Genomic DNA, 12697 nt, shown 5'->3' with positions numbered 1-12697 from the left:
GCCATTTCTTTTCCTCAAAAATCATTAAAAATCGAAGAGGGAAGGCGTATGCCTACTTGCTGCAACCTCATTCAACAGCGTTTAATGACCTCATCAGATCAAAATTTGGACGTTGGAAGCTACCCGCCAGGGTGGCTCAGTGGTCAAGGCGCTCGTCTAACGAGCTGGAGTACCCGGGGTCGAACCAGACCTCGGCGGCCGCGTTTCTATGGAGGCGAACTGCAAGAGGCGTCCGTGTGCTGTGCGATGTCTGTGCACGTTAAAGATCCCCAGGTGGTCGAAATTATTCCGGAGACCTTAACTACGGCACCTCTTTCTCTCTTTCTTCTTTCGCTCCCATCTTCCTTCCTTCCCTTACGGCACGGTTCAGATGTCCACCGAGATATGCGAGACAGATACTTCACATTTTCCTTTCCTCAAAAACCAATTTACCAATTTACGTTGGCACTCGAGGGCGCGGGGTAGGTCATGTTCGCAGCAGGTCGCATTTCGGTGCGGCGGGTGCACGCTAAAAAAATTGGCTGTGGCTTAGCTAAGGTTAAGCCTGGATATCTCGAAGTGAAAAGCTGCGGCAAGGCGGAGGAGGAGCCGCGCGTGCAGTGAGTATGGTGCTCTCTTAGAAGGTTGCTTTAGAGACATGTACTATGGCGTGCATTCCTCTCGGGTGTACACCAAGATATGAGAGACAGGCAGTTGCTTTCCTTAAAAGCAATTTACAGTTCCTTTCATTTTCCTTAAGGCCCTTACGGCGCGGTTCGGGTATCCACCGAGATATGAGAGAGGCAGGAGTCGTTTCCTTTCCTTAAAACCAATTCTTTTTTCATTTTCCTTTCCTTACGGCGCGGTTCGGGTGTCCTCCGAGATATGAGAGGTTCCTCACGCACTGCTTGTCTTTTCTTTATTTTCTTTATTTGTGCAGCGTGTGACGTCACTCCTTTCGGGTGTACACCAAGATATGAGACGACAACTATTATACAACAGCGCGAAAAAACGAGCAAAAAAAAAAATGGCTGAGGCTTAACTTGGTTAAGCCTGGAGAATGCGAAGCATCATCGTGTCGCGTAATTTGGAGGCGCACAACCACAGCGACGGCGCGAGGTGGGCCCCCGTTTCTCTACTGTCGTGACGTCATCGTGTCACGTGGTGTGACGTCATGTATCACGTGATTTGGAGGCGCATAACCACGGTGAAGGGCTGAAGTGGTAGTTAAAGTAGTATGCTTCGCATAAAACACGGAGAGATGCCATGAACGGTGACTTTCAATTGACGTCTTATTACGGACATACAACATTATGTCCACATAAAACATCAGTTGAAAGTCAGCACTGGTGGCGTATACTTGTTTCTGTGCGCGTTTTTGCAAAATCGCTCTGCTTAACGTTATATGATATGCGACATGTACGGACACGCTCAATATAAAAAAAAAAAATACACTAGCCTGCCTGTAGCCCTTACATTCATTCGCAAGTATTCATCTCAGACTTTTATTTCATTTCCGCTTACAGGACAATATAGTACAAATTACTGCGTGAATCGGAAGCGCGGTAGTCACCCCTGGTTCCGGGCGCACGGGCCTGGCGAAGCGCCGCGCTCCGACGGGCTCCTTGGCGAACGGGACGCCGTAGAAGGCCTGCACGCGGCGGCCTCCCTCGGAGGTGATGGCGATTCCGCGCACCGCGCCGAAGGGCCCCAGCACGAACACGTAGTCGTGTTGCGCCGTCAGGTGCGCCGCCAGCAGGAACGACACCAGGATAAGGCCCGCAGCGAACACGCCGCACGTCATGCACACCAGGTACTCGCCGCGTTTGCCTCTGCGGAAGGGGTGGTCAGGTTGGGCAGTGTATACTTTCAGCCAGCTCACTGAAGAACCCCCATTTTCTGTGCGATGTGAGTGCACATCAAAGAACTATAGTGGGTCGAAATATGGTTCTCAGCCCTCTTGTACGGCCCCTCCTCTCTCTCTCTCACTTCGTTCATCCTTTCCCTCACAGCGTGATTTGGATCTCTCTCTCTCTCTCTCACACACACACACACACACACACACACACACACACACACACACACACACACACACACACACACACACACACACACACACACACACACACACACACACACACACACACACACACACGCGCGCGCGCAAACCGCCGCGGTGGCTCAGTGGTTACGGCGCTCGGCTGCTGACTCGACAGACGCGGGTTCGATCCCGGCCGCGGCGGCCGAATTTCGATGAAGGCGAAATTCTAGAGGCCCGTGTGCCGTGCGATGTCAGTGCACGTTAAAGAACCCCAGGTGGTAGAAATTTCCGGAGCCCTTAACTACGGCGTCTCTCATAGCCTCAGTCGCTTTGGGACGTTAAACCCCAATAAACCAAACCAACACGCACGTACGCACGCGCGCACGCATGCACGTACGCACGCACACAGTTCATCCTTTCCCTCACAGCGCACTTCGGATGACCGCGAGCGCGCAAGACGGCGGCGTGGTTGAGGTGTCCACCGAGAAGTGAGACAGTGACTGCGCCATTTCCTTTCCTCGAAGACCGTAAATAAATAGCTGTGGTTCAACCAGGTAGAACCTAGCTAGACGAGCGAAAGCTCCGTTAAGCATGGTTATCCAATCTGACGCCGTTCCTTATCGTAAAGATAGATTCCGCTTGACGGCGGCGATACATCGTCGAAGCACTAGTTCCAACACGTTGCTCATTTATGTATCTGTGCGAAGGTTGTGGGAATCTGGCTTTCCGCCGTCGCCTTTGCGCGGCTAGCCGGCCTCCCGCGTTGTTTCTCCTCTTTCCCTTGCCCCCGCCTCAGGCGGTGGAGAGGCGGCTGGGTGACTAATCACTGTCATTTAGCCACAGCTCCGCCCCGGCTCCCCAAGGGCCTTTGCCATTGGCGCCTTTTGGCGGGAATTCGGGACCCCGCTTTGGGCGGCCGCGCGCCGCGCGACCGTCCGAGCGGGGCCAAGAGAGAGAGAGATCCCTCCGAGACAGCGTAAGGTGCGTACGTTACTGTTTGTCCGTGCCGGCCTTTGCCGTTCGGACCAGTGCTTACTCGAGCTCGCCCGCACGTGTCCTCTGACCTGCAGCGGCTCGAGCCTGTCCAGCGGGGTCCAGCGACCTCTGACAGGCGTACCTTGCGTTGAATGCCCACTCTCTCTCGCAACCGGCCCAACGGTCGACACGAGAGAGAGATCACAGCACTGCCGCGGGGACATTCTCCTGCAGCGGCGTGCTAGCGGTGCGCATTACTCGAGTCGCTTCGTGCGCGCAGCGGAGCCTTGCTCCTCGCGCGCCCCCGGGACGGGGTGACGATTGAGTGTGTGTGTACTGCTGAAGGACGACGTGAATAAACGTCTCCTTGGTGAACTTGGAGGCCTATTTCTTTGCGGCGAATCGCTCTCCTCCCAGCGGAGGTTGAGTACGCCGCATCGGTGTCCCAGTGGTGTGTGGTGACGGCTGATCGGGGCCCTTGGCTCGCGCGAAGCTCGAACCCGCGGTGGGTGGTGGCCTGTGTCCACTTAGAAACCCACAAGGTAAGCACATGACACACGCTTTTGTATGGAAAATAACGCGTCACGCGATTTGCCGCAGTTGCGAGAGCGCCGTCCGCTCCGCATACGCAGCTGTTGCAGGGCGCGCGAGTTGCGTGATTCGATAGTTGCGAGGCCAGCTAGCGCTGTCGGCTCAACGCGCGTAGCTGTGGAAAGGCGTGGCGAGTCACGTGGCATGACGTCAGAGCCAAGCCTCCGCTCCTTCTGGTTTGAAAGACAAATTTCATCGCCACATGAGCTTCAGCTTTGTATGGGAGGAGTAGAGTCTAAAAAGACGTCCGTGTGGCGTGCAATCTCAGTGCACGTATTAGACTATCCCAGAGAGCCGAAATTTATCCGGAGCTGCCGCCCACTACAGACCTCTTTCTTCTTTCGCTCCCTCTCTCATCCTTTCTCTCACAGCGCGGTTGAAGTGTCCACTGAGAGTTGAGGCAGTTACTGTGACTATTTCCACACATATAAATTTAATTACTGCGCCTTTTCGTCTCTGATAAATCGCATCACTTTTAATTTAATAGCGGGATTGGAGGGGCAGGCCCACACCATGTGATAGGTGTCAGATGGATGGAAAACTTTATTGAGCAAGTGAGTTTGGACCGTACAAGGTCTCAGGGCCACCGCACAGTCCTCACATTACGCGCATGTGTCCAGGCCACGTAGGGCCATGGCACTGGCACCCCGGTTCACACAGCGAAGTTGCGCGTCCGGGTCCTGCGACGCAAGGAGGGCCTCCCATTCCTCCCATGTACCGATGGCGGGCTGTCCCTGCGGGGGAGGATCGGCAGGGCAGCCGAAGAGGATGTGGTCTAGGGTGGCGTGCGGTTCTCCGCAGAGAGTGCACTCGGGGGAAACATGGCGGAAGTGGGATAGAAGCTGAGGGGTAGGAAGAGTTCGGGTCTGGAGTCGCCTCCAGAGGATTTGTTGGGAGTGGGATAGGCGGGGGTGGGGAGGGGGATAGAGTCGACGGGCAAGGCGTGCTTGTTGAGTTAGTTCTGAGAACGTGTGTGCCCGCTCCCTCGAGAAATCCCGGCTGGGGTCGCCATTTGCCCGGCAAATAAGTCCTCGGGCTATGTTATCGGCGGCCTCATTTCCGGGATTGCCAGAGTGAGCCGGCACCCACACGAGCTCAATACGCCTATCGGGATTTAGGGTGCACATTCTCAATATCTGCCACGCAGGGGGATGGACGCGTCCGCGGGCAAAGTTAAGAATGGCTGTTTTGGAATCGCTTAGTATATAAGCCGCATTGGTTTGGGCAATGGCTATTGCTATAGCTGCTTCCTCTGCTTCTTCCGGGGTACAAGGTGGGTCTATGAAATGGGTAAATGGGGGGGGCTGCTGGATGATAAGCCACAGCTACTGAACGGTCTGTACCACACGCGGCGTCCACCCAGCGCACATCCTCTAAAGTGCCATATTCTGTATGGAGAGCTTTGGCTCGCGCGACTCGGCGGGATTGATGGTATTCAGGGTGGACATTCTTAGGAAGGGGTTTCAGGATAAGCGCGGAGTGTATGGCGCGAGGGAGAGAGATGAAGTCTGTCGTGTGTGCCGGTATGCGAATTCCCAGAGAATCCAGTATATATCGTCCAGTTTCCGTGCCAGCCAGACGAAGGTACTGTGTGTAGCGATGTGCATCTATAAGTTCTCGTATAGTGTTGTGCATTCCTAATTTTAAGAGTCTGTCCGTGCTAGTGCTCTTTGGTAGGTTTAGCGCTGCTTTGGTAGCCATGCGGATAAGAGCATTGATCTTGTCTTTATCCGAACAGGAGAGGTTTAGGTAAGGAGTGGCGTAAAGAATGCGGCTAAGCACAAACGCATGCAGCACCTTGAGATTATCTGCTTCATCTAGACCGGCTCGTGAATGTGAAACCCTTCTAAGAAGATGGATGACGGAGTAGGTGGACTGTTTTAGTGATTTCAGTGTAAGGTTGTTTTTCCCCGTGTCCTGTAAATGCAGGCCAAGAATGCGGAGGGTAGGTGTTTGCGGTATGGGAGTGTCATGCAGGTAGATAGTGATGGGGGAGGTAGGGACGCGCCGCGGGCGGATTATGAGGAGTGCTGACTTTGTGGGGGAGCATTCAAGCCCAATGTTTGCCGCGTGAGTAGCGATAGTTGTAGCGGCTTCCTGAAGGGTCGATTCTATGTCGCCATCCGAGCCGTATGTGGTCCAAACCGTTATATCATCCGCGTAAAGTGTGTGTCCTAAGTGCGGGATGCGGCTGAGAGCCTTGGCCAGGGGGATGAGGGTGAGGTTGAAGAGGAAGGGAGATAACACCGCCCCTTGCGGGGTACCAATGTTACCAAGCGTGAAGGGGGGGGTCTGTATATCATCTATATGCAGTGAGGCTGTGCGACCGTTTAAGAAGGCCCGGATATAGTTGTAGGTCTTAGGCCCCAACTGCAGCTCTTGGATGCCCTGCAGGATGGCGCTGTGCGTAACTTTGTCGAATGCTTTGGTGAGGTCGACTGCCAGGATTGCTCTGGTGTGATGTAACATGTCATTGAGGATAGCGTGTGAAATCTGCAGTAGGGCGTCCTGTGCCGAGAGGTGGGATCGAAATCCTACCATAGTATGTGGGTATAGTCCATGGGATTCCATGTGTTGCGTGAGACGGGTGAGGATGACATGCTCAAACAGTTTGCCCAAGCACGAAGTCAGCGAAATGGGACGGAGGTTTTGGGCGTTAATGGGCTTGTTTGGTTTAGGAATGAAAATTATTTTCCCGTGCTTCCATTCAGCAGGTAGCGCCCCCATTTCCCAGCACTCATTGAAGTAGTCGGTGAGAAGGGAAATTGAACGGTCATCTAGATTTCTGAGCATGACATTTGTGATTTGGTCCTCCCCAGGGGTTGAGTTTCGGAGCTTGATAAGGGCTGCTCTGACTTCAACCTCCATAATGGGGGCGTCGAGGGAGGGTTGATCGGGGCCTACATAGTCGGGATATGATACAGCTTGGCCCAGAGTGGTATAAGTTGATTGGAGTTGGCGTAACAGTGCTTGATGATAGACCCCACTCAAGCTAAAAAGCAAACTCGGCTCACACTGAAAAGACTTACCCATAAAAATCGTCAAAATCATCTAGGTGTCAGAAGACACTGCACTACAGTGTGGGCAGCTGCCGCTAAAGGAGCGGTCAAAATGTTTTAGCGCTGCCGGGCACAGCAATGTATTGGTCAGAAGGCGGAGAAGGAGCCGCTCATCCGCCTTCTTCAGGACTTTACATGGGCTAGGGTAAAGGCGATGACAATTTTGATAATATGTTGTAATATCTTTGAATGTATATACCGGATTAAAATCGGGTTCCTGATCGGATGGGGAGGAGAAAACAGTCCGGTGAGAGAGCGCGCGGGCTGCTGCGTCTGCTGCCTCGTTTCCTGCCAACCCCTGATGAGCAGGGGCCCATATGAGGTAACGGTGTGCGGGGTCCGTATCCCGTATGCAATTTTGGTAGATTCGATAGGCTAGGAAGGGAGTGCAGCCTTGTTCGACGTTCCGACAGGCCCCTCGCGAGTCGGTGATTATGTTTTCATTTCATTTATTTACCTTAAAGGCCCCTTTCGGGGTATTACATAAGGGGTGGGGTAATCAAAAATTGTTACATTTGTTCACGATGACATATGAAGTTCAATGTTGGCGTTGAAGAGTGATGGGCAGGTGATAGCCGCAGCGGAGTGGGAGAGGCCGTTCCAGTCTGATGTATTTTGAATTGGAATGTGAGGCCGCGAGAGCAATCGCGACCTCTTCTGCTTGTGTTGCACTGCGGGCTCTGAAAGTTAGGCCGTTAACTCTGTTGCTGTTGTGAACTACCGCGGCCGTGCACCATCCCCCGTGGTGAGGGCCGGAGGCGTCCACGTAGTATACACCTGTTTTGTTGCCATAATATCGGGCTAGCGCTTCCGCTCGTGCCAGGCGCCGACCATTATGGTCTTCATGTGACATGTTTGCTGGAAGAGGCCACACGTGGAGGGCACGTCTCCACAGTTCCAGGATGCGAAACCTGTCTTCCATTGGAGGGGTGTGTTGGATATGGAGTCGAGCAAGAAGGCGGCGACCCGACTCCGTTAGCGACAAGCGCGTGTACTGGTTTGTAAGGTGCGCCTCCCGGAGCTCCCGGAAAGTATTCACCACCCCAAGAGCCATAAGCCGGCTGTTTGAAGTAGTGATGGGGAGGTCAAGGGCACGTTTAACAATTTTGCGAAGGATGACCTCAAGGGCGTCCTCCTCTTGTTTCCGTAGGTGGAGATAAGGAGTCGAATAGAGAATTCGACTAGTTACGAAGGCGTTTGCCAGCCGCAAGGCATCCTTACTTCGTAACCCTCCGCGTTTGTTGGAAACCCGGTGGACCATGCGGCCCACCTGGTCCCCCACCTTACGGAGTTTGGCCAATGTAGTGTCTGGCCGCCTGTGTTTGTGGATGTAGAGTCCGAGTACCCGTATCTCATCACTTTCGCGTATGGGACCACTCTCAAGAGAGAGAGAGAGATTTTAGTTGTGCACTTGTGTGAGGCGCGGAGGTGCACAAATTCCGATTTTTGAGGGGAACATTGAAGACCGCAGCGGCGGGCGTAGTGGTCTACTATCGTCGCCGCTGTTTGCAGGCTGGTTTCAATGTCTCCTGTGCTGCCCTGCGTGGCCCACAGAGTGATGTCATCGGCGTACAGGGCGTGCTGCACGCCGGCGACACCACTCAGCTGGGCCAGCAGGTGCATCATGGCCAGATTGAAGAGCAGCGGGGAAAGTACCGCGCCTTGAGGGGTTCCCCGCGTGCCGAGTAGGTAAGGACCATGGTCTCTATCTTGAATTCGAATGTAGGAGTGACGATCCATTAAAAATTGGCTTATGTATTGGAATGTGTTGAGGCCGCAGTCGGCGTGACTTAGGTTAGTGAGTATGATCTCATGTGTTACATTGTCAAATGCCCCTTTAAGATCCAAGGCGAGTACTACCCGGTCATTATGGGGGCATTCGAGGGGGTCAAGGACTTCCCGATTGAGTTGCAGGAGGACATCCTGTGCGGATCTGTGTGGGCGGAATCCGAACATGGTGCTCGCAAAGACTTGCTTGTGTTCAAGATATATAGATAAGCGATCCCGCACCATCGTCTCTATTAGTTTGCCCACACATGAGGTGAGAGAGATGGGGCGGAGGTTATCTGTGTCAATTGGTTTGCCAGCTTTAGGAATAAAAGTGACCAAAGCCGTTTTCCATTCTTTTGGCAGGGGGGTGTCCCCGCGCCAAATCGCATTGACGTATTCTAGGAGGGACTGGTATGCCAAGTCGGGAAGGTTCGTCAAAAGCTTGACGGTGACCTTATCCCGTCCTGGCGCAGTGCCCCGTTTCATTTTGGCGAGAGCCGCCCGCAGATCATGGAGCTGGAAAGGGTGATTCAGCTCCGTGTTCTCTCTGCCTGCATAAGAGTACGCAGATCCGCGGGTGTCTTGGGCTGTACACAGATACTGGTCCCGAAGTTTCTGTGCCAGTTGAGTCGTGTTGCCAAGAAAAGCGTGCAGGGCTCGCTGCAAATGTTTTTGTGTTTCGGTTCGTGTTTGGGTTGGGTCGATTAGGGCTCGAAAGAGACGCCACGTGTTTCGGCTGGACATTTGTCGCGCGGCCGTGTTGCATCTATCTACCCAGTTGGAGTCGGCGAGTTGGGCCGCGTACTCTGCCGCTTTCTGGGTAAGCTCGGCAATTCGAGCTTTAAGCTTTCTATTGTGTATCTAGCGTCGCCAACGGCGGACGAGGCTGCGACGGGCTTCCCAGAGGTGTAGAAGGTGGTTATCCACGTCCGTGACCGCCTCTGAGAGCTGGATGTGTGTTTCATGCGAGGAAAGGTGTGCCAGCAGCTGTTGGGACCATGCTGTGTAGCCTTGCGCGGAAATGGGTGTATTATCAAGTGAGTTAAAATTTTGCCTGAATTTCGTCCAATCTGGGATATGGGCTTGTGTTCTGGGACGCTTGAGGGGGCGTGTGCGTAGTGTAGTGTTAATGATGCAGTGGTCGCTACCGAGGGTCTCCTCGGTGTTGAGCCAGTCTGCGTGTCGTATGTTGCGAGTGAAGGTTAAGTCCGGACACGTATCCCGTGTCACGGAATTTCCTAGCCGGGTTGGGTGGACAGGGTCCGTGTGGAGGGTGAGGCCCAACGTGGACGCAAGCTCCGCCAGCTTACGCCCGCGCGACTCCTCCTTGCGATACCCCCACTGCTGACTGGGAGCGTTAAAGTCGCCCACAATCAGCAGGGGATCGCGGCCCGCTACTCTTAGCGCGCGGCTAAAGAGGTCTGCAAAAGTCACTCGCTTTAGTTTGGGAGAGCAGTACACGTTGAGTATATGCAACGGTGGGTCCCTGCGTCGGACTGGTAGGAGGGTCACCATTACATAAGAGTACTCTAGTTGGAGGTCGAGATCCACTAGGTTGGCTGTGTAGTCTTTGTGAACGAGAAGACAAGACGCGGAATCCTGTTGGAACGTCGTGTAATTTGAAATTGTGGCGCCCAGGCCTGGCTCTTGGAGGGCAACCACGGCTGGTAAGGACTCGAAAGTTTCAAGGTAGAGGCGGAAATTGGCCCGCTTAGTGCGGTACTTAAAGCCTCTACAGTACCACTATGTTATTGAAGTTGACATGGCCGAATTGGAGATGGCGGAACTCCTTTGATTCGATTGCCGCGCCGTTGCTTCCGCAATTCTATTCGGGATGGCCATTGTTGAAACCACTGTCCTAACGTGTACATGTGCCTCCCGGCCTGGCGCCTCGCAGTATCGGAAGAAAAGCTCACAGAGCGTGCATGACTAAGGTGCTGATGCGTGATAGCTGTCGGAGATAGCCTCCTTGTACAAGCTCGTACTATGGCCAGTCAAGCGGTTGTCAAGTGGTTCCGGCCAGTAAAAAAAGGAGAGCGCATGTGCACGAGTATTCTCTTCTTTTTCAAATTCAGTCCGGCGTTTCCCATTCGACGCGAAATTGGAGCGAACGCTTCACGGCAGAATATACTGTCAAATCCTATCTCGGCATGATCACCTGTGATCATGATCGCGACAGCTGCCGCAGGTGTCGACCGTTCTTACTCAGGCCGCTAGTGCGTAAGCGATGCAGAGAGGGATACGCTGCCGAATGCGAAATTTAGTTTAATTTGTGGCAGCAGTGGTCGGAATTTAGGAAAGGCGAGATGCAAGAATGTTTGTCTGACAGAGAGGCCTACTGTGCTTCGGCTCACATGATAGAAATCTGGTACTCGTTGCTGCTGAACATTGACCAGAAGCTGTGCACCAGGGGCGACGGGTCCGAGGCCACTGACAGGGCGCTCTTGAGTCCTGGCGACGAAGGGCTCACTTCTTTCCGTGCCATAGAGATGGAACCTGCGACAGAGAGTGAGCGGTCGGTGACGTATCCGTTACCTGCAGGGAACACTCTTGGAAATGTTCACGGACGCCCAAAGTTTTTCTTGACCAAACCCCCGAGAGCTCCGGAATTAACTCGTCATCATCATCATCAGCCCTAAAGCCTTATGCACAATTGGAAGAAACTCTACAGCAGGCGGTGGGTATTGTGGAGGAGCTAGCAGGGGAAGCGGGACTCTCGTGCTCTCAGCCCAAATCCGAGCTTTTTGTGCTGAGGGATAAACCAAGAGGGATACATGCGAGGCACTATGTGCCGCCACCACCTTTAGAGGTGAAAGTGGGGGGAGTACCGGTCGCTGAGTTCCAAACGATCAGGATCCTGGGTATGTATCTGCAGACTAACAGGAAGAATAGCGAGTCCTTGCAAAGGCTTAAAAATACGGCCAATGCTACCGTGCGGCTAATCAGGAGGATCGCCAATCGTAAGAGAGGTGTTAAGGAAAAGGACTTGTGTAAGCTAGTGCAGGCGTTTGTGCTGAGTAGAATAGTGTATGCGACGCCTTATTTGAAGTTGGACGCGGCGGAAAAAGGCAAGGTGGAGGCTATGATTAGGCAGGCGTATAAAGCGGCCCTTGGGTTGCCTCACAATGCGTCTACCGAAAGGCTGCTGGGATTAGGGGTGCACAACACCCTAGAAGAACTACGGGAAGCGCACTTGGTGATGCAGCTCAGTAGGCTTTCAAAAACAAAAGCAGGAAGAGACATATTGGAAAGGATCGGCATTGGAGTTGACGTTCCAGCCGGTGACACGAAAATTCAGATGAGGCGGGAAATGCACAAGGGCTTGTACATAAAACCTTTGCCCAAGAACATGCATCCAATACATCACGAGGACCGCAGGAAGGCAAGAGCGAAAGCTTTACATGCTATGTACGGGAAGTACAACGGGGCAGTCTATGTAGATGTCGCCGAGTATAAGGACAAGGACGCATTTGCAATTGCGGTGGTGGACGGGCGGGGACGCTTGATCGCCTCTGGATCAGTCAGAACCCGCTCCCCAGAAACTGCAGAGGAAGCGGTGATAGCACTAGCTATAACTAGTAGTAATGCTGACCTGATCTTCAGCGATTCAAAAACAGCCATCCGAAATTCGGAGAGGGGCAGAATATCTGTCACAGCGGCGCGATTGCTGAATCGGGCCACGGGGCGAGGGACTACGGAGGCGGAAATTGTCTGGGTACCTGCACACCCTGGGAACCCTGGGAACGAGACGGCTCACATGAATGCTCGAGGTTTCGTCGGCCGAATAGGTGAGCCGGACGTCTCGGGAAGGTCCACGAGAGATGGGATGGTATCCTTTCATGACATTACTAACCATTTCAGACTTGAGCGGAGGATTTACCCACCCCCGGACAAGCAATTGGTGAAGGCGCAGGAATGCGTCTGGCGACGATGGCAGACTAGATGTTTCTTCAACCTATACGTGTTGAGCAAAATCTACCCGGACATTCAGCCGGAGTGCAAATGGTGTCAGGAAATGGCAACCTATGACCACATATTACGAAGCTGCAGCATAGCACCGCCACCGGCGGACATTATGCGTGATTCTTCCCTTGAGCAGTGGGAGGCCGTATTGGCCAGCTCAGACCCGGTCGTCCAGACCAGGGCCGTGGAGTGGGCCACCCAGGTGGCCGTCAGCCATGGGTTGATGGCCATCTAACACGGAATCGTCCACACATGCTCTCTGACGAAAATAAAGTTTTTCCATCCATCCATCGCATGTGGGACTTTCGCAGGGTAAGGA

General features: G+C 53.5%; 1 protein-coding gene and 1 pseudogene across 2 annotated transcripts in view; one reads left to right on the top strand and one right to left on the bottom strand.

Annotated features, from left to right (window-relative positions):
• LOC149340471 (uncharacterized) overlaps positions 1–12697 on the top strand; it is a 274948-nt pseudogene that overhangs the window by 222805 nt on the left and 39446 nt on the right. The gene's annotated exons all lie outside the window — the stretch shown is intronic.
• Positions 1–12697, bottom strand: part of LOC149340472 (acetylcholinesterase-1-like) — a 32573-nt gene that overhangs the window by 17633 nt on the left and 2243 nt on the right. The window contains exons 2-3 of the mRNA XM_089550027.1: positions 10770–10911; positions 1553–1811 (exon numbers count right to left, since the gene is read on the bottom strand). Of these exons, the coding sequence (XP_089406153.1) occupies positions 1553–1811; positions 10770–10911 (401 nt within the window). The remainder of the gene's footprint in view (positions 1–1552; positions 1812–10769; positions 10912–12697) is intronic.

The sequence above is a fragment of the Amblyomma mixtum genome, chromosome 6 (genome assembly GCF_055824585.1).
Source record: "Amblyomma mixtum isolate Tamu chromosome 6, ASM5582458v1, whole genome shotgun sequence".
Lineage (NCBI taxonomy): Eukaryota > Metazoa > Arthropoda > Arachnida > Ixodida > Ixodidae > Amblyomma > Amblyomma mixtum.
Note: the sequence above shows the minus strand (reverse complement) of the source record. Positions and strands in the feature narration are given on the sequence as shown.